General features: G+C 38.7%; 1 protein-coding gene across 1 annotated transcript; it reads left to right on the top strand.

The window, feature by feature from the left end:
- Nucleotides 1–123: 123 nt before the first annotated feature.
- SAAL1 (serum amyloid A like 1) lies at nucleotides 124–26,059 on the top strand. The gene is made up of 12 exons (XM_030331588.2): nucleotides 124–290; nucleotides 2,142–2,255; nucleotides 9,880–9,963; nucleotides 13,733–13,812; nucleotides 15,872–15,931; nucleotides 16,065–16,180; nucleotides 17,053–17,233; nucleotides 19,860–19,942; nucleotides 20,034–20,222; nucleotides 23,012–23,205; nucleotides 25,133–25,225; nucleotides 25,914–26,059. Exons 1-12 carry the CDS (start codon nucleotides 159–161, stop codon nucleotides 26,004–26,006), a joined length of 1,419 nt encoding a protein of 472 aa, XP_030187448.1. The 5' UTR covers nucleotides 124–158; the 3' UTR covers nucleotides 26,007–26,059.
- The last annotated feature ends 1,730 nt before the right edge of the window (nucleotides 26,060–27,789 follow it).

The following is a 27,789-nucleotide window of genomic DNA, read 5'->3' as shown; positions in this document are numbered from 1 at the left end:
GGGCACAGAGCAGGTACTCAGGCCGGCAGGGCTCCGGGCAGCAGAGGGCGCTGTAGCGGGAGCCGCACCAGGCGTGCCGGGCCCTCTGGCGCCAGCAGGTCTATCGCCTCCTCCGGCGGCTTCCGGCGCGGCTCCTCAGAGCGAGAGGCGGGGAAGTCATGGACCGCAACCCTTCGCCGCCGCTGCCCAGTCGGGATGAGGAGGAGGAGGAGGGTGCTGGGGGAGACTGCATAGGGAGCACGGTCTACAGCAAGCACTGGCTCTTCGGTGTCCTCAGCGGACTCATTCAGGTGTGGAACGTCTCGCCTCGCGTGGGCTCCCTCCCTTTGCCCCAGCCCTTCGTCCACGCCTCTGGCAGCCCCCTCGGGCCCAGGGAGCCGCCATCCCCTCCCCTACCCCGACGACCCTTCTCGGGATCTCGCGCTTAGAGTCCTGGCCGCCTCTGCGGACCCCAAAACTTCGGGAGCCTTTCCCAGCACCTCTCAACACAACGGGAGATAAGTGACAGGGAGACTAGAATGCCTACGGTTAGAATATTTTACTTTTGGGGCGCCTGGGTGGCTCAGTCGGTTAAGCGCCCGACTTCGGCTCAGGTCACGATCTCGCGGTCCGTGAGTTCGAGCCCCGCGTCGGGCTCTGGGCTGATGGCTCGGAGCCTGGAGCCTGCTTCTGATTCTGTGTCTCCCTCTCTCTCTGATCCTCCCCCCTTCATGCTCTGTCTCTCTCTGTCTCAAAAATAAGTAAACTTAAAAAAATAAAATAAAAAATAAAATAAAATATTTTACTTTTACAAATTCTCCGAAAATGTCTGACCACGTACATACATTGCTCGTGTTTTTGCTCTCCATTCCCAGTGTCGTTTCTGAAGCCTAGGGCCCAGTTTATTTCGTGGACGTTTGTTGTAGAAGAATAAATGGTGATTTGGAAGTCCTTCAGCTCTGATACTAATAGCGTGGCTTCGGCACCTGTTTTGGGCAAGTCACCTAACCGTTCAGAGCCTCGGTTTCTTTCTCAATTTCTATAAAGTGGGATGAAAATACCTTTGTTATTGTATATAGCGTTATTGTGTAGGTTAAATAAGATTATCGTGGGCACAGAATGCTCACCGTAGTGTTTGGCTTGTAGAAGCTGTCAGTACATGTGAACTTTCTTCTCCCACGTTTCACTGACTTCTTCCAGTCTCTGTCCTCTCCAGTGCATCTTCTGTCTAGATGCCAGAATAATCGTCCTTAAACAAACCAACTAAAGAAAAAAAAAAACCCAAAATGTTTTTGGGAACTCCTTTTAGTTTCCTTTGCCTGCAGGAGAAAAATGCATATTTCTTAGCTTGCAATACAGCTTTGCAACCTTCCCAGACACATCTGCCCATAACACACTCAACTACTCACCATTCCCCAAACATTGCCAGGCCGTTTTCTTAAATCTGAACTCTTGCACTTTCTTAGGTATGTTCTTTTCCCCCTCTTCACAAACTCCTGTTCTCCCTCAGAGGTTTAGCTTAAAGATTACTTCCTAGGAGAAGTTTGTCCAAACTCTCCAGGCATAGGTCATTGGTCCATTGTTTTGCTTTCACAGCTCTGCCCACAATTTACTTGACTCCCATAGTCTTTTGCTGTGATTATTAGTTTACATGTGTTTTCCTCTCTAGGGCCTAAACTGCTTGAAAGCAAGGGCTTAAATTTATTCATTTGTGTATTTCTTCCCCAGTGCCTCGTAACAGTATTTACTCCACGAATGTTAGATGAACGTTGGTCTACCCAAGGTAGTAATTTTTAAAAATTTTTTTAAAAATGTTTATTTATTTTTGAGACAGAGGGAGACAGAGCACAAGTGGGGGAGGGGCAGAGAGAGAGGGAGACACAGAATCTGAAACAGGCTCCAGGCTCTGAGCTGTCAGCACAGATCCTGATGCGAGGCTGGAACCCATGAACCGTGCGATCGTGACCTGAGCCAAAGTCAGACGCTTAGCTGACTGAGCCACCCAGGTGCCCCAGGTAGTAATTTTTTTTAAACAAGGTTTCTGCAAGAGAAGATACTTTGAGGACAGTGCCTTCGTGACTTGTGAGTGATTATAGGATAATATTACTTGATGAGTACTACGGGCAGCTTTTATCCATGTCTTTTCTTCCTTTGTGTTGAAGATGGTTAGCCCTGAAAACACCAAATCCAGCTCAGACGAGGAGGAGCAGCAGATGGAGCTCGATGAAGAAATGGAGAATGAAATTTGCAGAGTCTGGGATATGTCCATGGATGAGGTATGGGGTTGGAAATGAAACCGAAAAGACTGTTGGGGAAGGAGATGGTGAATGGATTTTTTTTTTTTTTTTTAATTTTTTTTTTTTTTTCAACGTTTATTTATTTTTGGGACAGAGAGAGACAGAGCATGAACGGGGGAGGGGCAGAGAGAGAGGGAGACACAGAATCGGAAACAGGCTCCAGGCTCCGAGCCATCAGCCCAGAGCCTGACGCGGGGCTCGAACTCACGGACCGCGAGATCGTGACCTGGCTGAAGTCGGACGCTTAACCGACTGCGCCACCCAGGCGCCCCATGGATTTTTTTTTTTTTTTAAGTTTCAGTCCTTAAGTCTCTGGGGAAACACTTTAGTGTCTGTAGTCATATGGTACAGGGAATGAGCTGTAAATGCTAAACTTTTGTCTTGGAGGGTAGAAGATCTGAGTTGTCACTAGATTGGGGCTAAATATATAGTTCTCATGAATGCAGGAATGCTTGTAGTCCAGGAAAGTTCTGATATTTATCTATGTAAAGAGAATGCTGACCTTGTGTAGGAGACCACTGATGTACCATAATTAAATTAGAAGGGGACAAGAGGGAACCATGTGTGTATAAATTGCAAAATAACATTTTAACATTTGCATTGTACTCTGTAGCTCAGTGGCATTTTCATATGTATTATTCCATTTGTTTTTCACAATAACCCTGTGATACAGGTAGTACCCTTATCTTACAGGTAAGAAAAGAGGTGAGGGTTGCCTGGGTGACTCAGTTGGTTTAGTGTCTGACACTTCATTTTGGCTCAGGTCATGATCTTGCAGTTTGTGGGATCCGTCCCTAAGCTGGGCTCTGTGCTGACAGCGCAGAGCCTACTTGGGATTCTTTGTCTCCCTCTCTCTCTGCCCGTGTACACATGCTCTAAAAATAAACAAACAGTAAAAAAAAAAAAGAGGCGAAAAGAGATGGACATACATAATCTCTCACTTAATTACTTGGACTTTTCCACTAGCTTCCTGATTAAAATCCTTGTTCTGGTCTTTTTACTTCCCTCTGTCTTCCACATTGCCATGAAAGCTCTCTTTTTCCTAAACACAGATTTAATTGTGTTCTGTCTTAAAAATTATCCATGGCTGTTCGTTATCTTCAGCTGTTTTTTTGATACATTTTTATTGAGGTATAATTGACACCAAAAAAGTGTGTATTCTTGAGGTGTAATTGATTACAGAAATTGTTCATATTTAAAGTGCATAATTTGAAAAATTTTGATGTGTATACATGCATGAAGCCATCACTGTAATTAAGAAAGAGACATATCTAGGGGCGCCTGGGTGGCTCACTTGGTTGAGCGTCCGACCTTGGCTCAGGTCATGATCTCACAGTCTGTGAGTTTGAGCCCCGCTTCGGGCTCTGTGCTGACAGCTCAGAGCCTAGAGTGTGCTTCAGATTCTGTGTCTCCCTCTCTCTGACCATCCGCCGTTCATGCTGTGTCTCTCTCTGTCTCAAAAATAAATAAACATTAAAAAAATTTTTTTTAAATAAAAAAAAAGAGAGAACATATCTCTCACCCCCAAAAGTTTCTTTGTCTGTTTGTAATCCCTTCTTCTTGCCCTTCCCAGCCTCCACCCTCTCCGGGCAACCACTGATAGTCATTCTCACTTCAGAGCAATTTGCATTTTCTGGTGTTACATAAATGGGACCCCTTTTTTTGGAGGGGCTGGCTTTCACTCAGCATCATTGTTTTAAGATTCATGCATTTTGTGTCTTTCAGTAGTTTATTATTTTTTTTATTGCTGAGTGTTATTTCATTTTATGTGATACCATGATTTATTCATTTATTTCTCGGTTGATGGATATTTGAGTTGTTTGTAGTTTACTATAGTTAAAGCTGAATTTTTGTGTATAAGTATGTTATGGACATGTGTTTTCCTTCCTCTCGGCTAAATATCTAGAGTAATATGAGTCGTATGGTAGGTGTATGTTTAACTTTTTAAGAAAGAGTCTGAATTGTGTTTTTTACAGATTGTGTAAAAAAATGTGTATTTTACAAAGTGGTTTTTATATTTTACATTATCGTGGTTTTTATATTTTACATTATCATAAGCAGTGTATGAGATACAGTTCCACTTTCTCCTCTTCCTCACCAACACTTGATGTCAGTCTTGATTTTAGCTATTCTAGTAAGTGTGTAGTGATTCTCATTGTGATTGTGATTTGGATTTCGCTAATTACTAATAATGTTGACAATATTTTCATGTGTTTATCTGCAGTCTGTGTATCTTGGTGCCTGTTTGAATCTTTTGCCCACTCTTTGTGTTGTTTTCTTAGTTGTTTTTATTTTTTTCTAAAAGTTTTATAACTTTAGGTTTTACTGGTAGGTCTGTGATCCATTTTGAGTTAATTTTTGCATGTGATGCAAAGTATGGATTGAAGTTTACTTTCTTTGCATATGGATGACCAGTTGTTCAAGCTCATTTTTTAAAAAGACCGTCCTTTCCCCACTGAATTGCCTTTGTACCTTTGTCAAAAATCAGTTATCTATGTACATGTGATCCTAGTTTTGGATGCATTCTTCTGTTTCATTGATCTGTTTGTCTGTCTTAATTCTGTTTTGATTGTTTTGATTTTTGTTGATTTATAATAAATCTTGAAATCAGGTAGTGTTAATCTTCCAACTTTGTTCTTTCTCAGAGTTGTTGTGGTTGTCCTGGGTCCTTTGTATTTCCATACTAATTTTACTATTTAAAAAAAATTTTTTTTTATGCTCTGGTTTCTCTTCAAATTGCATAAATCTTTCGCCTTTTACTAAAAAAAATTTTTTTTAATGTTTATTTATTTTGAGAGAGAAAGAGAGAGAGAGGGAGAGCACCTGAGTGCACACGCAAGTGTGAGGGAGAGGCAGAGAGAGAGAGAGAGACAGACAGACAGACAGACAGAGACAGAATCTAAAGCAGGCTCCAGGCTCTGAGCTGTCAGCACAGAACCTGACGTGGGGCTTGAACTCAAGAACCATGAGATCATGACCTGAGCCGAATTTGGAGGAGAACTGAGCCATCTAGGCGCCCACCATACTAATTTTAGAATCAGTTTGTCAGTTTCTACAAAATGCCTGCTAGGATTTTGGCTGAGATTGTGTTGAATTTATAGATCATTTGGGGGAAGGATTGATAAATTGAACAGGTATATCTTTCCATTTATTTAGGTTCTCTCTAATTTCAGCAAAGTTTTATAGTTTTTCGTGTATAGGTATGTCACATCTTTTCTCAAATTTATTCCCAAGTATTTCATATTTTTGGATACTGTTGTAAATGGTATTTTTAAAAATTTCAGTATCTGTTCATTGCTGGTATTTAGAAATATGGTTGATTTTGTGTGTCATATCCTGCAGCCGTTTTTCATTTATGAAGAGAAGTTTTACTACTTTTTCAATTTGAATTGCTTTTATTTCTTTTTCTTACATTTACTCTGGCCAGAACCTCCAGTATGAAGTTGACTAGAAGTGGTAAGGGGGGGGGGCATCTTCTTGTTCCTAATATGGTGGCAGAATACCTGGTCTTCCACCACTAAGTATGGTGTAGTTACAGATTAAGAAAGTCCCCTTCTTTCCCTAGTATGCCTAGAGTCTTTACCAGGAATGGATTATGTATTGTGTTACACTTTTGATGAGTCAGTTGAGATGATCACGTAGTTTTTCTTTTTAGTTTGTTAATATGGTGTACTGAGTTGATTGATTTTCAAGGTGCTAAAATCTTGCTTAGAAAGTTTATCTATCTTCATGAGAGATACTCGTTTTCTTGTTATTGTCTGGTTTTGGTACCAAGGTAATGCTGTCCTCATGGAGTGGGAACTTTTCCCTCTTCGTTTTCCAGAAAGAGTTTGTGCAGAATTAATAGTATTTCTTCCTTAAATATTTGGTGGAATTCACCAGTGAAGTCATCTGAGCTTGGAGTTTTCGTTTTTTGTTGTTTGTTTACTTTTAGTTTTGTATATTTACTACTTTTAAAAAAACAAGTTTTTTTTTTTTAAACAACAGTTTCATTAAGATATAACTCACTACCATAAAATTCACCATTTAGTGGTTTTTAGTATATTGTAGGAAAGATTTTAAATTCAATTCCTTTAAATAGGTATAAGGCTATTCAGGTTACTTTGGTAGTTTATGTTCTTCAGGGAATTTATCCATTTTATCTAAGTTGTCAAGTTTATTGGTGTAAAGTTGTTCAAAGTATTATGTTATTGTTATTTAATTATCTGTAGCATCTGTAGTGATGGCACCTCTCTTCATTCCTGATCTTAGTAATTTGTGTCTTCTGTCTTTTTCCCCTCATCATTCTGGCTGGAAGTTTAATTTATTGATTTCCCTAAAGGCTTTGTTTTGTTGATTTTCTCTGTTGCTTTCCTGTCTTCTATTTCATTGATTTCTAATTTGCCCTTTTTTATTTTCCTCTATTTACTCTGGTTTAATTTGTTGTTCTTTTTTAATTTCTCAAGGTGGAAGCTGAGGTCATTTGATTTGAGACCATTCTTCTTTTTTAATAGAGGTGTATAACACTATAAATTTTCCTCTAACTATTGCTTTGGCAGTATCCAACAGATTCTGATATGTTGGGGTTTCCTCTTCATTTAGTTTAGTTCTAACTTTCCTTTAATTCTTCTTCAGCTGCTGAGTTATTTAGCAGTACATTGTCTAGATTTCAAATATTTGGGGGTTTTCAGTTATTTATCTGTTACTGGAGTCAGTGAACACTCTGCGTCTTTTTTTTTTTTTTTTTTAATTTTTTTTTTTTCAACGTTTATTTATTTTTGGGACAGAGAGAGACAGAGCACGAATGGGGGAGGGGCAGAGAGAGAGGGAGACACAGAACCGGAAACAGGCTCCAGGCTCCGAGCCATCAGCCCAGAGCCTGACGCGGGGCTCGAACTCACGGACCGCGAGATCGTGACCTGGCTGAAGTCGGACGCTTAACCGACTGCGCCACCCAGGCGCCCCCCCTGCGTCTTTTTAAAAATGTATTTAGACTTGTTTTATAGCTCAAAATGTGATCTACCTTGGTAAATGTTCCATGTTCACTTAAAACGAATGTGTATTTTTCTGTTGCAGGGTAGAGTGTACTATAAATGTCAGTTGGATCAAGTTGGTTGAGAGTATTGGTCAAGTCTTTTTTTTTCTACTTGCTCTACAATTACTGAGAAGCTATGATTTTTAAAAAATATTTTTTTAAGAGCTAGAACCCATTTTTTAAAATGAAATCTTAATGCGAAATCCTCAAATACATAATAGGTAAAACAGAGCTGCTCTTTGGAAAAGATTGTTGGTGGAAGGGAGGGTCATGTTCTTGGCCTCCTTTTCACCTTCTTAGGATAGCTCTTGAAGCACTGCTAGAGAACTGAGCTGTCCACCAATAACTGGTATAAAGTCCTTCCAGTGTCACAGCCTTATCCCCTACCATTAGTATTTGAGCAGGACCAGAGACTTGCAGATGCTTTCTGCGTTTTCATGTGTTCATGCTCTGTTCATGCCACTGTCTGCCTGGAATGGCCTCCAGCCAGCAAAATCTTTCTCATCTTACATGACCCAGCCTAAATGTCACCTCTCTTTGACACCTCCACAGACACTCCAAACAGAATTCGTCTCTTCTGGGCTCTCATGAAACCTGTTCACTCTGTTTCATAACACTTACCTTGTTATTTGGCCTTTGTGTCCTCTGATAGATTAAGTTCCTTTTCTTAAAAGCTTAATGTCACCTCTTTAGAGGTACTTTTCTCTGATACATCTGAAGTAGTCCCCTCCCATCTTGGCTTCTAGCACATACTATCTTGTTAATCTTATTTGTAGCACTTAGAAATTATGTAGTTCAGTTGTTTATGTGTTTATTGTTTATTTATCTTTCTAGAATAAAAACTCCATGAGACTGGGAACTTATCTAGCTTGTTCACTGTTGTGTCCCCCAGAGCCTCAAATAGTGCCTGTTACTTGTGTTTTTCAGTAAATACTTGGTGAAGAGTGAATGAATGAATTCATGAGTGAGTGAATGAATGAATAGCTGAGAGGTAGCATTGGTGTGCTGGTTAAGAGTATGGCAGTCACACTCATCTGGATTCTGTTCTTCTGGATCTGTTCTACTGATTGTATAATCTTGGGCAGGTTGCTTAACCTTATAAAACCTGTTTATTAGTGGAATGGGGCCAATAATAATGACTACTTTATAGGGTTTTGAGAATTAAATGAGATAGTGTGCAAACCACTTCACTGTACTTGGTGTTTACAACTTGCTCAATAAATGTAAATTGCCATTATTATTATTATTATTATTATTATTGTTGATATTGTTAGGTCACCTAACTCTTTGCTACCCTAGGAATTATTAACTGTCATTAATCAGTCCCTGCATGCCCTAAGAGTTGGCCATGTGACAAACAGCACTTTAAACACTTAGAGTGATGGGGCGCCTGGGTGGCACAGTCGGTTAAGCTTCCGACTTCAGCCAGGTCACGATCTCGCGGTCCGTGAGTTCGAGCCCCGCGTCAGGCTCTGGGCTGATGGCTCGGAGCCTGGAGCCTGTTTCCGATTCTGTGTCTCCCTCTCTCTCTGCCCCTCCCCCGTTCATGCTCTGTCTCTCTCTGTCCCAAAAATAAATAAACGTTGAAAAAAAAAATTAAAAAAAAAAAAAAACACTTAGAGTGGGGAGCATCTGTTGCTGTGACTTTCAGTTTGGAGTGTATCTTTGAAAATACTGTTTTCTCTGACTGTGCTCTCTTAATAATTATAAGATGTCGCTTCCAGTCAACAGTCATGCAGGTTACCTTGGTTTCAGCTGCTATGAAGGATTACTGCCTCTCTCTTTGAGGTGCCTCCAAGTCCCTTTGAAGAGCTTTTTCACCATAGCCTGGGTTTTAAGTTAAGCTATCGCAAATACACACTTCAAGTTTGGTGAAAATCTAAGGCAATAGACCACCAGATACTTAATTTTATTTAAATATTGTGCAACACAGACATCCACAGCAAGCTGATTCAGTCTTGGAACATGCAAGATTGGGTCACATGTCCACTCCAGGTTCATTCACCGGTATGGTGTGTCCCTCTCGGCAGTGTGGCCTGGGCAGACTCTAGGAAGGAGGTATGAAGCTGTAGTAGTTACGTCGTGATCAGAATTATTTTCTGTTGAGAATTTTGAAAACACAAATTCTCATTTGGGGCATGACCCAGTAGGAGTTTTTACCTGTTTCCCCCATTGTGTTTTAAGCTCTTAGAAGACACTAGTTAATGAGTTTTACTCTTTTTCCTTACCTCACCGTCTATCAAGATACCTGGCAATCAGCAAATGTGTTTGAATGAGTTAATGAACATTGCTGGTAGATAGAAAGATCATTAAGGTAAATACATTTAGGGCAGAAAAAGAAGACAATCCCCTGGAATATCACAGTTTAGATTTGTTTATGGATTTTTTCCATTGCCTTGGGACCAGATAGCACAAAGACTCTTGAACGCTACTTTTGCATAATGATATAGTTCCTAACCTATGGCTTTTTTCCTTGAGCCTGAAAGGAGTTACACATAGAATTATTATTTTTTTTTATGTTTGTCTGTACTATGGGATTTAAAAAGGACTATTCAGCATCCAAGTTAATACTCACTTTTTAATTTTCAGGATGTGGCTTTATTTCTCCAAGAATTTAATGCCCCTGACATATTTATGGGAGTATTGGCCAAATCCAGATGTCCTCGATTAAGAGTAAGTATGTACATTTTGAAAGCTTCCTCTTTAGAGCAGTAACAGTAGAAGTGCTAGAAAGTCTTTAGGGACGCCTGGGTGGCTTAGTCAGTTAAGTGTCCAACTTCAGCTCAGGTCATGATTTCACCGTTCGTGGGTTCGAGCCCCGCGTGGGGCTCTGCTGTGCTGACAGCTCAGAGCCTGGAACCTGCTTTGGATTCTGTGTCTCCCTCTCTGTCTGCCCCTCCTATGCATGTGCTCTCTCTCTCTCTCTCAAAAATAAATAAACATTAAAAAAAAAAAATCAGTAAATCAGGAATCAGGTTTAAGAACCAAAAAATTAACTTTGTAAAAAAAAAAAAAAAAAGATAGTCTTTAATTTTCTTACTGGCCTCAAATCAGTCTACAGATTTTTATTGAACATTGCCTGGCACTAGGTAATATGCTGTTTGAAATTATTAGAGTCAAGTCTTTAGATTTCGGTTGGATCAGGGAGATCAGTACTTTCATTTAACAGCTGTGGAAATCAGGCATAACCGAAGTTATGTTGCTAATATGTGGCAGAACAAGGAACATTGCCTGGACCTCCCATTTCTGTTGATTGCTCTTTTTTATAAATAAAATCCTCCATTCTTAAAAACCTTCATTCTTGGGGCGCCTGGGTGGCGCAGTCGGTTAAGCGTCCGACTTCAGCCAGGTCACGATCTCGTGGTCCGTGAGTTCGAGCCCCGCGTCGGGCTCTGGGCTGATGGCTCAGAGCCTGGAGCCTGTTTCCGATTCTGTGTCTCCCTCTCTCTCTGCCCCTCGCCCGTTCATGCTCTGTCTCTCTCTGTCCCAAAAATAAATAAACGTTGAAAAAAAAAAAAAAAAAACCTTCATTCTGAACTCAGCCTCACACTGAGGACTTTTCCATAATCTGAATCTAATTCATCTTTCCAACATAAAATCTACCCTACAGATGGTCCTTCTAATTTAGCAAGGCCTGTCTACTCCTTGTCTCAGCTTACTGTGGTCATCACCATCTCCATGCCTTCCTTTATACGCCGTCCATCCCCTCTCAGTATTCACATCTGTTATCCCAGGGGTTCTTTTCATCTAAGCCTTCCTAAATAAGTAAGCTCTCAGTGGCCATTGCTGCTGGTCAACTCCTCAAAAGAATTATCTGTGCTTCTCCTTTCGTCTTTATGTTGTGTTCTTGTGTCATTTAGGTTGCCATATGCTATGCATATCATGGGTGATTAGGAAGTATTAAGTAATTATACTTATGAATAACTGCTGTTCACTGGGTATTTGGTTTTACTACTCTATGAGATAGGAACTTATCTTCACTTTATAAATAAAAGAACTAAGTCTCTGGTTAATTTTTCCAGGGCCATACAGCTGGGAAAGCTGGGGTGTGAGCCTAGGCCGCTTGACTTCAGTATAACCACTCTATTTCTTTGCCTCTCTTTTTTTGAAAGTATGGAGAATTCTGTAGTATATTTTTACAAATTGAATGCTGAATTCAGATTTTATTTAGGGCAGTGTTTACCTGAATTGGGGCCTAATGAACTGATGAACTATCTTTTTCTTGGGTCATTAATATAATGACCCAAGAATTAATTAATAAAGATTTGACAGTTACATGATTTTCTCCTGGATCATTCTAATTTAAATACATTGACTCATGATTAGTACTTAAAGAAAATAAGCTGATGTCAGTAATGGCACCTTTCAGGAATTAGTCATATCATTATATATGTCTGTGAGTCACACCCTATCTACTGCAGTGGTCCTCTGACTTGGCCATATGTTAGAATCATCTAGAACACAGGCTCCCAAAGTTTGGCATGTCCCAGAACCACTGATTATTAGGCCCACCTTCAGAGTTTCGGATCCATCAAGTTTGTGGTAGAATCGAGGGTTTCTAGTAAGTTCTCAGATGATACTATTGCTCTGGACCAGGGCCCACATTTGAGAAGCTTTGCCCTTGGGACCTTTTAAAAAATCCTGAGTTAGGCCCTACTCAGATCAGTTAAAACAGAATCTCCAAGTGTGAGACTCCACACAGCTTTTAAATTTCCCTCAAGCTGATTCCAGTTAGCAGCCAAAACTGAGAAACTTGGTCTTTGATTGGAAGTTCAGTTATTCTCTCTTTAGTTTGTAAGGGAAATTTATGTTTCTTTGCTGACCCTATTCTCTTTTAATCTTTTCCCAACATTTGACAGCTGTCGTTTTATTGAAACTTTCCCTTCCTGGAGCATTGGTGCCACCTCATTCTTCTAGTCTCTGACCTCTTCAGTCACTTCTCTGTCACTTTTACTGGCTTTTTTCTTTCTTCCTACATAGTGTGGACTTCTTCTAAGGTGTAGACCCAGAACCCTCGTCCTCTTTGAATTCATTTCCTTAGTGAGCTTATCCACACTTTACAATCTTTAAGTTGTGAATCTGTGCCTGTGGGATCAAAGCTGTGACATTCCTTCTGACTTCTGGTGCCACATCTTCAACTTTCTTCAGGCGTTCTCTGCTCGCATGCTGCATTTTCCTGTCCAGAGTCCTGCATGTTGTAACTCAGTGATTAACACACTTACCTGGTCATAAAATTTACGTGTTGTGTTTTGTAAACAGTAGCCTCCTAGACCCTACCCTGGAGATTCTGATTCTGTAGCTCTGAGATGGGACTCAGAAATCTGTATTTTTAACACGCTGCCTGCCCAAATGATTCTTATGTTCCAGTAAGTTTGGAAACACTATCCTAACTAAACTCGTGTCTTTTCCAACACTTCTTTTCCAGTTTTCCTGTCAGGGGGATCAGTATCTCCCACTGGGGAAATGAGAAACTTGAAACCTAAGAGTCATGTTCAACTGCCTTCTCCCTTTGTCTCCCATCAGATTATTTTGCTTTCTACCTTGAGTCTTCTCAGCTTCATCCCTTTCCATGCCTTCCAGCATCACCCTCATGTTGCATCTTGATTACTGAGATGCAGTATGGCATAGTTGATAAACGCTCAGCCTCTGGAACTCTGCTGTTGCCTAGTTGGGGATCCTGACAAGTTGCTTAATTTCTCTGTGCTTTAGTTCCCTTGTCTGAAAAATAGGGATAATAGTACCTGTCTCATAAATTATTATATGAAATTGTATATGGAAAGTGCTTGGAGTAGTACCTGGGCATAGTAAATGCTAAGTAAACATTGGCAGTTATTACTGAGATTATTAACTTCCTTTAACATATTTTCACTATCATGCATTATGCATTTTGCTGCCAAAATAATCTTCCTAAAATAACATTACAGAATGCTGCTCCCCTCCTTGAAGGTTTATGGATCCAGATAGCTTCCTAGATTAAATCTAACCTCTTCCAACATGGCATTCAGGTCCCTTAATCCTGATCCTTTTTACCTGCTGTATTTATTTATCTTGTGCTATTCTTCAATTTTGTGCAACAGCCAGGCTGCTCCCTTGGTATTCAGTGTATGAGCCATGTGCATTACTCCCTCCCTGCCTTTGCTGATCCTTTCCCCCTTGTCTGAATGTCTTTCTTCTTCTTTGCATGTCTGAATCTTACTAATCATTGAACACTCAGTTCATCCATAAGATTTCTTCTTCCATAACTTGTGCCTGCCTTTGATCTTTCTTTTTCTTGTCAAATACTGTAAACTTGTCAAGATTAGGGTACAGGCAGTATATATATTTCTATATGCTACCTCTTCTCCCCCCAAACTTGACTCAGTGAAAGTTTTTTTCAAGTTATTATTTTTGTATGTGTCTTTCATCTTAGAGCCATTGTGACCTGTGACGTTTAATTTGGCAGGAAATCTGTGTGGGAATTTTAGGTAATATGGCCTGTTTCCAAGAGATATGTGTGTCCATCAGCAGTGATAAAAATCTTGGGTAAGTTTTATTATATAAGAATTATGTTTTTACAAAATAAATTAACATTTCATATCTCTTAAGAAATCCTAATACATAGGAGATATAGGAAAATTGTATGAAATGTAGTGCTTCCTTTCTCCTGATGAATAGTATCTAGGAACCTCATATATTGATGGTAGCTAGGAGCTTCCATCAATAAACAGTGTTTATTGGCTGATTGAGGAATTAGGTCTGTTTATTGGTAGTAAAAGGATCTAAACAATCAGCAGACTGGATAAGACCCAGCAGGGCAAAGCTTGGTGATGGGGCACCTGACCAGAGTCTCAAACAAGTTAGGCTTAGGGAATCCAAGGGCCCAGAGAGCCAGTCTGGAAAAACTAGATTTACTGACCATGGTGACCCTGAGAACTCTTAAGATTGGGGAACGGGATTTACCAGTAGACTAGAGAATACAGGGCAGCCTCTGTGATTCAAAGGCTTTCTTACTTTTGCTTGGAGGCTAGTTCTCTTTCCTGTGCAGGAAAGTTTTAGGCAGAGGGTTTTTTAGTGGTGGAAACCCTAGTGGTTACTTTAAGAGGTCTGAGAATACTCTAGAATTATATGCTAAATGTTGTGAGTGTATACATTTTCTAGGCAGAGGGTTCGTGGCTGTTAAATCAGAATTTTAAAGAAATTCATAATAGATAAGTGTTCTGGATGGTTATTGTCAGCTAGGGCTGTGAGGCTTTATCACAGGATTTAAGTACCTGGGTCTCTAAAATAGAGCTGACTACCTCTTCTAGGTGTGGAATGACTTTAAGATCCTTGTTTAAGAGGCTCCTGGGTGGCTCAGTTGGTTAAGCATCTGACCTCGGCTCAGGTCACAATCTCATAATTCGTGAGTTCGAACCCTGCATTGGGCTATGTGCTGACAGCTCAGAGCCTGGATCCTGCTTTGGATTCTGTGTCTCCCTCTCTCAGCCCCTCCCCCGCTTGCTTGCGCTCTCTCTCTCTCTCTCTCTCTCTCAAAAATAAGTAAACATTAAAAAAAAAAAGATCCTAGGTTAAGGTATTTATTCCTCCCTCAGTAATTTAACAATCATTCATGGAGTGAATGACCTTGGATTATATTTGGTTTCTAGTGGTTCCTATCAAAAATCTGAGGACATGTAGGGCACCTTGGTGGCTCAGGCTCAGGTCATGATCTCGTGGTCCATGAATTCAAGCCCTGCATTGGACTCTGTGCTGACGGCTCAGAGCCTGGAGTCTGCTTCGGATCCTGTGTCTCCCTCTCTCTCTGCCCCTCCCCCACTCACACTCTGTCTCTCTCTCAAAAAAAAAAAAAAACTAAGAATGAGTCATGTTAAAAATAATATGAAACAATTTACTTTGGTGATAGGATATAAATTTGTTCAGCCACTTTAGAACAGTTGGGCATTATTTAGTCAAGTTGGAAGATAAGCAACGCAGATGTTGTGACCAAGCAATCCCACTCGTGTATATGGTAGGATAAACCGTGCACATGTACATCAGAGGAGAAGTGTTATAGGAGCATTGCTTGAAGTGGCCCTAAGTGGAATTAATCCATATATCCATCAGTAGTAGGCTAGAAACATAAATTGTTTTATATTCATATGATGGAATGTTCTGCAGCAGTGAATCAAAGAACGATCGCTGTAGGAAAACATGGGTAGATCTTAAAGACATGGTGTTGAACAAAAGAACTAGACTCAAAAGAATATATATAGTATAATTTTTTTCACAAAAAACTTAAAGCCAAAATATATGGAATAATACTATAGAGTAAAGCAAAGAAATAATTGCTGAAAAAGTCCAGAAAGTAGTCATTTCTAAGTGAGAAAGAGAATTGGGATTTGGAAGGGACACACAGGAGCCATGGAGATGAGACACTGTTCTGTTTTCTGTAAACATAAGTGTTTGCTTTGTAATTATTCATTAAGTATAAATTTGTATTTATAGGCCTTCTTTTACATGTACTACACAATGAAAATGTTGAAAAAAATTAAATGAAAACCCTACCTTGATATTTGAAATGAGAGAAATGATGCATATTGGGTTAACTTTTTTGTTTTTATAGACAGGTGTTACTGCACTGTTTGTATGATTCAGACCCTCCTACTCTGCTGGAAACAAGCCGGTATGCTTTCTTCTTTCTATGTATTCTATATGCTCATTCATACAGGAATCTTGGACAATAGAGTTAATTCTTCATTCTTGAATTTCCTTTAATGTTTTTCAAAATAGATACTAAGTTCACATTTATTTTGTAGGTTGTTGCTTACTTGTCTTTCCCAGACAGAAGTGGCCAGTGTCTGGGTTGAAAGAATCCGGGAATATCCAGCTATTTATGATAGTATTTGTTTCATTATGTCAAGTTCAACAAATGGTAAGTCACCATGTAATCTTGGAAAAATTTTTGGTTCTATTTAATTGTTAGGAAGCCATGTGACTATTTCTGGAGGTTGCTTAAAAAAATACATCTAGTGTCAGGTGAAAAAGTATTTCGATTCAAGATATAAAATTTCTTCTTAAGCTGCCAAGATACTGATCAGTCCCACATTTAAAAATGAAGGAAGAGGTCACCTGGGTGGCTCCATCATTAAGCTGAGCTGACTTTGGCTCAGGTCATGATCTCACAGTTTGTGAGTTCGAGCCCCACATCAGGTGAGCTTGAGCCCCACTTAGGATGAGCTCAAGCCCCGCTTTGGGTGAACCCTGCTTCTCTCTCTCTTTCTCTCTCTCTCTCTCTCTCTCCCCCCCCCTTCTCTCTCTCTCTGCTTCTCTCTCTCTCTCTCTCTGTGGCCCTTGTGTGATTCTCTGTCTCCTGCTCACTTGAGCCTTCTCTGTCTCACTCAAAAAACAAAAAAAGGAAGACAAATTTAAACAAAGGAGGTGAATAAATCTCCCTTAATAAGTAATACTTTGGTAAGATTTGGTTTTCTTGGAATAGCTTTAGGAATGTTGGTTAACCTTACTGCTTTTTAATTTTTTTTTTTTTTTAATGTTTATTTGCTTTTGAGAGAAAAAGAGAGAGTGTGAGCAGGGGAGGTGCAGAGAGACAGAGACACAGAATCTGAAGCAGGCTCCAGGCTCTGAACTGTCAGCACAGATCCCATTGGGGGTTTCAAACCCACGAGCTATGAGATCATGACCTGAGCCGAAGTCGGACACTTGACCAACTGAGCCACCCAGGCACCCCTAACCTTACTGCTTTTAAAATTTTGCTTCTCATTTCAATAACTATTTTATCGTCTGCAGTTGACTTGCTGGTGAAAATAGGGGAAGTTGTGGACAAACTTTTTGATTTGGACGAGAAGCTAATGTTGGAATGGATTAGAAATGGGGCTGTTCAGCCTCTGGACCAACCCCAGGAAGATGCTGCAGAGCAGCCAGTGTTTAAAATTGTGCCCTGTGTACTTGAAGCTGCCAAACAAGTACGGTAAGCGAGCTTTTTGTACAAAATGTTTTGGGAAAATCCAATTGCTGGAAATATCCATAGATGTAAGTTTTAGTTTCTTTTTGACAGGATGAATAGCACCCCATCAGTCTTTGTCAGGTTGGATTCACTACTAATATTTGTGGTAACCCTGTGTTTGCTCTTTTTAAGAATCATAATGGTTACGAAGTACCTATTCTAATATTAGTTAGCTATAGGTTATTTTCCAGCATTAATTATGGTTATGGTCTTAAAATCTTCTGCAATTTTGTGTAATTTAAGTCAAATAGGAAAGATTTTCTGGTGTTTTATTTTCCATTAAACATTTAGCGACTTTTTCAGTTAACGTCAGACGTCATTTGTTTTCTTGCTTCTTACGTTTATATGTCAGTCTTAGATAAGTGACTGAATTTTGGGCTCTGATGTCTTGCCAGGAGTGATTACTAGGTGTTGTAGGTCATTGAAACTGTTTCTTGCTAGTCACTAGAAAATTAACTTGTGAATTGATCTGCTTAATGTTCAGTCATATAACGTTGGTGGTTAATAACCCACCTAAAGTCTTTTATGTCCTTTATCCATGTGGATTAAACTTAACATCTTTTCTCCAAACCTGCTTCCTCACTATTCTCAATGTCAAATATCAAAGTAGAGTTTTCATTTAATTTTTTCAACACTTTCATTGTGAAGTATGGTATATATACAAGAAAGCCTATAAAAACAAATTTATACTTAATGAATAATTACGAAGCAAACACTTACGTTTACAGAAAACAGGGCCTCATCTCCGTGGCCCCTGTGTGTCCCTTCCAAATCCCAATTCTCTTTCTCACTTAGAAATGACTACTTTCTGGACTTTTTCAGCAATTATTTCTTTGCTTTACTCTATAGTTTTATTATTCCATATATTTTGGCTCTGAGTTTCTTGTGAAAAAAACTATACTGTATGTATTCTTTTGAGTCTTAGTTCTTTTGTTCAACACCATGTCTTTATGATCTACCCGTGTTTTCTTACAGTCATCGTTCAGGCCACTGTCTCTCAGCTAGACACCTATGGCATTCTCTCACCTGAGTTCCCTACCTCAAGGCTGCTCCTTCCAAGCCTAGACTCTAGAACCATCTTTCCAATACACATACTCATCATCTCACTCGCGTGCTTCAAACTCTTCCATTGTCTTCCTTAGGATGAGGTCCAATTTTTTTTTTTTTTTATAGAGAGAGCATGCAAATGCTTGAGCAAGTTGGGGAGGAGTGGGGGAGAGGCAGGGAGAGGGGTAGAGAGAGAGAAAATCGTAAGCAGGGACCACATTTAGCATGGAGCCTGATGAGGGGCTTGATCAACACCCCTGGGATCATGACCTGAGCTGAAATCAAAAGTCAGATGTTCAACTGACTGAGCCACCCAGGTGGTCCAAGGTCCAGGTTTTTAACAAGCGTGGCTTACAAGGCTCTGCAGTGCCTCCCCATCCTTATTACTTGTTCTGTGTGTTTCAACCATGTGAAGTTTCTTTCATCAAGGGAACCAACCTCTCTTGGCCTTCAAGCCTTTGTGTACCATGTCTCTTTTACCTCAAACATTTCTCCTTCATGTCTGTGCTTAAATATCATTTCTCTCTCTCTTTTTTTTAATGTTTATTTTTTGTTTTTGAGAGAGAGAGAGAGAGAGAGCATGAGCAGGGGAGGGGCAGAGAGAGAGGGATACACAGAATCCGAAGCAGGCTCCAGGCTCTGAGCTGTCAGCACAGAGCCCAACGCAGAGCTCGAACTCCCGAACTGTGAGATCATGACCTGAGTCGAAGTCAGATGCTCAACCAACTGAGCCACCCAGGCGGCCCATAAATATCATTTCTCTTAAGATGCCTTTCTCAACTCTCTAAACTTAGTTAATATTGCTTGCCATGTGGTTCTCTGGTACCTTAGACTTCCTTTAGTGTTACAGTCCTATCATTTTATCATGATCGCTCCTTTAATTATCTTCTTTTCTTTAGACTGTAAACTTTGTGAAGATACAATGTTTTACACGTCTCTGTTTTCCCATCTGCTAACATAGTGCCTGAAAGTAGTAGGTACTTAAATATGAGCCTTCTTTTTTATTGTTCACTATATTTTCACTTAATCATTTGAAGAACTAAGATTGTGAGCTTCCAGGAATCCAAACTGTTGATCACAAAAATTATACTTACGTGCTTTTAGTATTCTCAGCTAAGGGAGCTAGGGGAGTCCTCTGAAGTTTGGAGGACATTGTTACTGTTGATGCTTGCTTGCTGCAGTGGGCCTATCGTTCATTCTATAAAAGTTTCAGTCATTTTTCATCCTGATTATCTAAGTAAACCAGAATGATAAAGTATCACCTCAAAGGTTTCTGCATTGTTGCTTTTGTGGGACAGGGCCAAAAGGAATTTTTACTTCTCATTCTCGAGTGTTGATTATATTCCATAGTATCTCTTTGTTTTTTGACTGTTTTTGCCATTAACATGTAAGCTCTGGTGAGCACCAAGACTTCGCCCTTTTCTTGTTTTATCCTTAGCACCTGGGACAATGACTAGTACAGAGTGATAAGTATTTGTTGAATGAATGAATAATTGCAGTCCCACAGAGTTGTTGATTCAGTGTTTTTGTTTTTTGAATTTAGTTCTGAAAATCCAGAAGGGCTCGATGTTTACATGCATATCTTACAGCTGCTTACCACAGTGGATGATGGAATTCAAGCTATTGGTAAGGTGTTTTATAGGGAAGCACAGGAATTACTCATTGAATTGTTTTGTTTTTATATAACTACTTTTTTTTTTTTATCATTTCTATTAAGTACAGTGTCCTGCTACTGGAAAAGACACTTGGAATTTACTTTTTGACCTGGTCTGCCATGAATTTTGCCAATCTGATGATCCACCCATCATACTTCAAGAACAGAAAACTGTGCTAGCCTCTGTTTATTCAGTGTTGTCTGCCATCTTTGCTTCACAGGCTGAACAGGAGTATCTAAAGATAGAAGAAGGTAAGTATCATTTTCATTCACTAGAGTAAATTCTAGTCTGTTAGATTTTAGAGCCCCGGCTTGGGATTATTGTTCATTTGGTTTGTTTGTTTGTGTTGGTACTTTTATTCCCCTGATTATAAAAATATTACATGCTCACCACAAAAAAAATTGCAAAATTTATAAAAGGAAGCATAGTGCTTATAATCCCACCATCCAGAGATAATTACTATATACTCACATACATATATATTTTTAAGTCCTGCTTTTTAGGCAACTTTTTAAATTTAGAAGTATAATATGAATATTTTCTATGTAAACGAATGGTTTTTCACAGAGTGATTTTTTTTTTTTTTATGACTACAATTAAATTCATGATCCATTTAGAATCTAATCACTTGTTACATGTGAGGTATGGCTTCAGCTTTTTTCCAGATTGCTATTCCGTTATCTCAACATCATTTAGTGAATAATCTGGTTTATCCACACTGATTTGAAATTTTGTCATTTACTGTGTTCTGAGTTTCCCTATATGTTTTATTCCCTTCTATTGCTCTATTCATGTATCAGTAGCTATAGTTTTTAAATTATTAAAACTTTACGTTTTAATGCCAAGTAGGGCTAGTCTCCTTTCATCCTAATTTTTCAGAATGTTTTTGACTATTATTCTTGTTTAACACTGAATTTGACAAGTTACAAAAACAAATCTTTTTTTTAAATTTTTAGTTTTTATTTATTTTTTATTTGATGTTTTTTATTTATTTTTGAGAGAGAGAATGCTCTCTCTCTAAGCCTAAGCACCCAGGCACCCCTAGTTTTATTTTTTATATTCATTAAAAAAATTTTTTTTTCAAAGTTTATTCATTTTTGAGAGAGAGAGAAAGAGTGTGAGCAGTGGAGGGGCAGAGAGAGAGAGAGACACATAATCTGAAGGCTCTAGGCTGTGAGTTGTCAGCACAGAGTCCAACGCGGGGCTTGAACTCATGAACTGTAAGATCATGACCTGAGCCAAAGACAGATGCTTAACTGACCGAGCCACCCAGGTGCCCCTGTATTCAGTTTTTACTGTAGGCTAATTTAAATGATTATTCAGTTTTTGAAGAAATCACAATCTTTTTGAAATTTAACTTAAACATACAATTTAAAAGCTTTGTTTAGGATTTTATTGATAAAGTTGAAAATTCAAATTCTTTTTCTCTATGGCCTCCAAAGGCACTGCATGATAGGACTGTTGCCCAACTGTTGAAATTTGTTTTGTGCCCTCCTTCCCCCTTGCTCACTTGGCTTGAGCCATAATGGCCTTTTAGTTCCTCAGACCGTTTCCTCTTTGGGGCTTTTGCACTTATTGTTTCCTCTACCTGAAATGTTTTCCTGGACTCTTTACCTTGATGCTTCTCTATTAGTTCTCCCCTCAAAGAGCCTCCTCTGCTGGCCGCTTTATTATATTCTCTTTTAATTTTCTTCCTAGAACTCACCCAAAGTTGAAATGATCTGTTTTATTCATTAGTTTATTTGAGAGCCTCTTGAAGGCTATGGCCTGAAAGATCTTGTTTGCCACCATATCTGTAGTACCTGAAATAAAATACCTAGTAACTAGTAAGTTGTACTTAACTTACAGTACTTATAGTACTTACTTACAGTACAGTACTGTCAGTACTTTTTTTTCCTTTTACTTATTTCTTTTTAATTTTGGTAAAATTTTTTATTTTTTAAAATTTACATCCAAATTAGCATATAGTGAAACAATGATTTCAGGAGTAGATTCCTTAATGCCCCTTACCCGTTTAGCTCATCTCCCTCCCACAACCCCTCCAGCATCCCTCAGTTTGTTCTCCATGTTTATGAGTCTCTTCTGTTTTGTCCCCCTCCCTGTTTTTATATTATTTTTGTTTCCCTTTCCTTATGTTCACCTGTTTTGTCTCTTAAAGTCCTCATATGAGTGAAGTCATATGACTTTTGTCTTTCTCTGACTGACTAATTTCACTTACCATAATACTCTCCAGTTCCATCCACGTAGCTGCAAACGGCAAGATTTCATTCTTTTTGATTGCCGAGTAATACTCCATTGTGTATATATACCACATCTTCTTTATCCATTCATCCATCGATGGACATTTGGACTCTTTCCATACTTTGGCTATTGTTGACAGTGCTGCTATAAACATTGGGGTGCATGTGTCCCTTCGAAACAGCACACCTGTATCCTGTGGATAAATGCCTAGTAGTGCAATTGCTGAGTCGCAGGGTAGTTCTATTTTTAGTTTTTTGAGAAACCTCCATACTGTTTTCCAGAGTGGTTGCACTAGCTTACATTCCCACCAACAATGCAAAAGAGATCCTCTTTCTGTGCATCCTCGCCAACATCTGTTGTTGCCTGAGTTTTTAATGTTAGCCATTCTGACAGGTGTAAGGTGGTATTTCATTGTGGTTTTGATTTGTATTTCCCTGATGATGAATGATGTTGAGCATTTTTTCATGTGTCGGTTGGCCATCTGGATGTCTTTGCAGAAGTGTCTATCATGTCGTTAGCCCATTTCTTTACTGGATTATTTGCTTTTTGGGTGTTGAGTTTGATAAGTTCTTTATAGATTTTGGATACCAACCCTTTATCTGATATGTCATTTGCAAATATCTTCTCCCATTCCGTGGGTTGCCTTTTAGTTTTGCTGATTGTTTCCTTCACTGTGCAGAAGCTTTTTATTTTGATGAGTACTCTCAGTACTTTTGAATGAATGAATGAATCAATCAATCAACACAAGGAGGAGAGACCAGATTTAACTGGCTAATTCCATGCCTCTTTTGTACACTAGATCTTCCTCTAATTGACAGCTTGATTCGTGTCTTACAAAACATGGAACATTGTCAGAAGAAGCCAGAGAACTCAGTAGACTCTAACACAGAAGAAACGAAAAAATCTGATTTAACCCAAGATGATTTCCACTTGAAAATCTTAAAGGATATTTCATGTGAATTTCTTTCTAATATTTTTCAGGTTTTAACAAAGGTAGGAAAGAAATATTGATGGTTTCATCAGCAAAAGAAAGTGTGGGTTGCTTAATGCTTCAAACATTATTATTACTGTATTATTTTTTTAATATAAAATTATAATTATGTTATATAAATTTGGGAAAATAGAGAAAAAACATCAGTGTAAGCTTATAATTATAACCCAGGAACTGATGTAGTTTGGTATATTTATATATGTGTTTTTCACATGCTTTTAACCCAGTATATAGAATTTTTATAGACTGCTATTTACACCAAACATTATATTATGAGCTCTTTTCCAATTTTAGTATATATGCTGCTGAAGCAAGCACTGTGAACCCTTTTCCAGACTCTAAATTTACTGACAGACATTTCACCAAAAGCCAGTTTATTTAATACCCAGTTTGCCAAAAAGCCAGTTTTCAAAATTTACTGCAAACTTGTTTTAAGGAGTATTCTTCCTGAATATGCTCAGGATTGTTAGCATATTATTCCTTTGGGCATACTTTCTTTCCAGGTATTTTAGAAAAAATATAAATATAACCATTTAGAATATATTCATATTCATTGAATTTTTTTAAGAAGAATATTTCTTAAAAGAAGTTTCGGTTATTCTGGTAATTTTCTTTTTTTGGAGGGGGGTGTGCGGGGTGTCAACTATCCTGCTTTCTTTTCCAGATTTGGGTTATTAGTTTGGCATAGATTTTCAGAAGTCAGATTACTGGGCTTAGCATTTTTAAAGTGAAGATGACTGAGGCTTAATGACTACATACTACCAAATGCTTTCATATGAAAATGCTGGGTTTACATGATTATTACTATTGGGTATTACAATTTTTATATTAAAGTTCAGTGGGTGAGAAATTATGCCTTATTTTGACTTGCATTTTTTTTATTAGTGAAGGTGAACATGCTTCCATGTATTTGTGTATTATTTGTGTTTCCTACTTTATAGATTTATCTATTTTGATTATTTACATAAACTCCTTGGGCAATAATATGTCTTTTGCATATTCATTGCAAGTATTTTTCCCATTGTTTACTGTCACTTTTATGTGATTTTGTTTTTAGAGGGATTTTTTTTTTAAGTGGCAGGAATGTAGAAGGAAGGTGGACTGAGAATAAACCAGGGATATGTCATGAAAATTCTTATGTATTGTACTTCATGGAATATGGATTTAATCTTGAGGAAACTAAGGAGCTACTGGAGAGTTCGGTTTTAAGGATCAAGTGATATGATCTGTTTTTTAGAAAGATTACTCCAAAAGCAAGAGAGAGGATTAGAACTGGAGACCTACAGACCAACAGGCTCTTATGGGTGGTAACCTTTAAGAGTAATCTGAAAAATATTGAGAGCCTAAACAGTGAAAGTGTGGATGAAGAAGGAAGGATGGGATGAGAGATTTGGTAGAGTAGAATTAAACTCTTAGGAGGATGGGTCAGCAACAAAGAAGGAGGAAAAATCTTGGCTGTATCCCAGGTTACTGCTTTGTGCAGCAGGGTGGATGGGTGGTGGTCTCCTTCCCTAAAATAGGATTACAGTGAAATAGTGTTTGGGTTTACATAAGGGGGGGGATGATGCTGGGTTCAGTTTGGGACATCTGAAATGCCCATAGGATCAGTAGGGAATTATATATACTGATTTATATTTATTAATCAGATAAAGCTTTAGAAATTTTCCTCTTCTGGGGCACTGGGTGGCTTAGTCAGTTTAAGCCTCTGACTTTGGTTCAGGTCACGCTCTCATAGTTCGTGAGTTCGAGCTCGACATCGTGACAGCTCAGAGCCTGGAGTTCTGTGTCTGTCTCTCTCTCTCTCTCTCTCTCTCTCTCTCTCTCTCTGCCCTACCCGCCCCCCCCCACCCCCATCTCTCAAAAAGAAACATTAAAAAAAAATTTAAAGAGGTTTTCCTTTTTTACCAAATCTTTTTTTGTTTGTTTTAGGAGACTGTGGCTCAGGGAGTAAAGGAGGGCCAGTTAAGCAAACAGAAGTGCTCCTGTGCATTTAAAAACCTTCTTCCTTTTTATAGTCCTGTGGTGAGTATGAATAAGCGTATAGGTGGCTGAGTTTTAGAGGATGACTAAATGTTTCTATGTAAGTGCTTGATCTCTGAGACCATTGTCAAAAAAGATCGTGCCTGCAATTCACATGACTTAGTGCCCTTGTCAGATAAATGACTGCTGGGTAATTCACGAGACTAGCCTGAATAGCTATTCTAATTTTAAGAGAATGGAGTCAGCACTGAATTTATTGGACCCCTCACTGTTATGAAGTAAGCATATATATTAAAGATAAGATTCTTAGGTGAGAATGGTCAGTAGGTTTTTATCATTCTTCAAATTATATCACATTTGCTACCATTAGAGGCAATTTCAAAATAGTAACTTTTTTAGGAAAATGAAGTATGGAATGTGGGAGGGAGAGGCCATGTCAGCAAGGAAGAGGATAAAACTCCAGTAGTGGACCCTAAAGGGGAAGCATTGGGGGTATAAATACTAATTTCAAGAATAAAACAAAGTGGTATGAGCTAGTCCCTTCTTTGATGTTTCAGAGAACTGAGAATGACTGTAATAGTCTTTATTGTCATCTGGGGATTTGTCAACATTTGTTTTCCTTTGGACTGTTTAGAAACCACGGGTAGAACATTTTTATAGTCACCAATCAGTATCGTAAACCACCTTTTCTTCTACTTCCATTTATTTGGTTCTTTTGTTTGACTCACAGATAGAAGACTTTCTCAAAATTCTACATGAAGTTGATAAAACTCTTGCTGATGACCTGGAGGAAAGCTTCCCAAGTTTGAAAGTTCAGACTTAATAACTGAATTAAGTTTCCTTTGCCCAATAAATGAACTTTATTTTCTTCACTGACAGTTGGTATTGACATATAGGAGATGTTAGGTAAAGCCTTTTGGACCCTTATTGTCTGGTGCTACACTCATGCTCTTCTCCCTGCCCCAGTCTTATCTCACTTTCATTTGGCATTGGAATCAGGAGTTTCCTCTGCCATCAAATCCCCACCTCCCTTTTATGTATGGTTTTGTGTTTATTTGCCCTCTTCAGGTAAAGAAAACAAAAATACAAGCTTATCACTGAGGTTCTTTTTAGATTGAGGAGTTGGTGAAGATTTTCTTCATACCTCTTAATTTGATTTTTATGTGAGAAATTTGTATTTGTATCCACTAACGTACATTCAGCTGCACTATAGAAAACCCTATTGTAACAACTTAATCTGATAGCTTTTATGTTTCTAATGCAATAAGAAATCCAGAGGTGGGCAGTCTAGACCTGATTTATTTGACTCAGGGATCCTGATTCTTTTTCCTCTCCACGTGGTCTGCTGTGTATGCCTTTGTGTTTGTATTTATTGTCTTGTGGTTAAGGGGGTTATAAGACTAAAGGACAGCCCTCCATGGCCAGAACTGTGTTGCAAGGCCATTCCTAACTGCATGTATTTGAAATCAAGTACATACTTTTTTTTTTTCTAAGATCTGTACGAGAGAGAAAGGCAAGAAGAGAAGGGAGATGTGAAAGGCTTTTTGATAGTCTGTGGTGTTTGCTACAGTATGAAAACACCTCTTAGCCATTCTGTGACTCTTAATTGTGTCATTTACATGCCAGATTGTCACTAGCAATTCAAAGGCAATTTTTAGTTTAGCTTTGTTACAGTTCAGTTTTTCTTCAAAGTTGTAAGTATGAAGATAAAAATGTAACATTTTGATGAAAGTACATTAGCAAAATTCTCTATTTTCAGCATAATTCCAGTGGTTGAATTTCAGAAAATGATTTGCTTGAGTGAATTCACATTTTTAAAATTAAGATAGAGGGAGCTTAAGAACTTCTGATTGGATACAGACTGCTATACATGATTTCCCTCACATACTTTTATCATTCTTTATAGTGCTCCTGAATTAAATATATTCAGAGAATCAGCCAGGTACATTTAGGGAAGCATTCAGTTTGCATTATTTTAGTTACTGAAAATAGAATTTCTAATAAGTTTTCAGAAAATATCAGGAATAACAAAGCCAACTTTTTACCAATCTTCAGGTTTTTTTCTGGGTTATTTATGCTAATGTGACTATTAATCTAGTGTTATTTGTGGGGTGAAGTGAGGTTAGGATCCTCTTACTCTGCCATCTTCCCAGCCTCCTCTGCAAAGCCAGCTCTTTAAACCTCTCTTCTGGTATAGCCCCTTCCCAATTTACTGCAGAATCTTCTTGGCTCTAAAGCATTGGCCTTGTCTCACATTTTGTATTTTTTCCTTAAGTGACTTTTACTGATAAAACACAGGATGTAGTGTTATTGAGAAGAGTTACACCCTTTCCAGTTTGGTGCTCGTTTTATTATTGAAAGTGTCCCTGTTGGAAAGAATTGAACTATAAAATTAAAATCTTACTATTGAAACTGTAACTGGTAGGTTTACTCTGTATGTTCTCATGTCTTCCGTGCTGACCTTATGCTAGGCTGAACGTCACTATATTTAACATGAGATCTCAAAGGCACTGATGAAATCACTCCTGCCTGTGTAAGCAAACTAACGTGAATTTGCTCCTTGGTAAGTTGTGGGTAGAGACTACACCAGGTGGAGCTGTCTCACA

The sequence above is a fragment of the Lynx canadensis genome, chromosome D1 (genome assembly GCF_007474595.2).
Source record: "Lynx canadensis isolate LIC74 chromosome D1, mLynCan4.pri.v2, whole genome shotgun sequence".
NCBI classification, from domain to species: Eukaryota; Metazoa; Chordata; class Mammalia; order Carnivora; family Felidae; genus Lynx; species Lynx canadensis.
Note: the sequence above shows the minus strand (reverse complement) of the source record. Positions and strands in the feature narration are given on the sequence as shown.

Bases quoted from the DNA above. Each gene is read 5' to 3' on its own strand.
- SAAL1 (XM_030331588.2), top strand. From the start codon at position 159: ATGGACCGCAACCCTTCGCCGCCGCTGCCCAGTCGGGATGAGGAGGAG. The intron at 2,256-9,879 runs GTATGGGGTTGG...TTTAATTTTCAG, and splicing joins GGGATATGTCCATGGATGAG to GATGTGGCTTTATTTCTCCA. The intron at 9,964-13,732 runs GTAAGTATGTAC...TTAATTTGGCAG, and splicing joins CCAGATGTCCTCGATTAAGA to GAAATCTGTGTGGGAATTTT.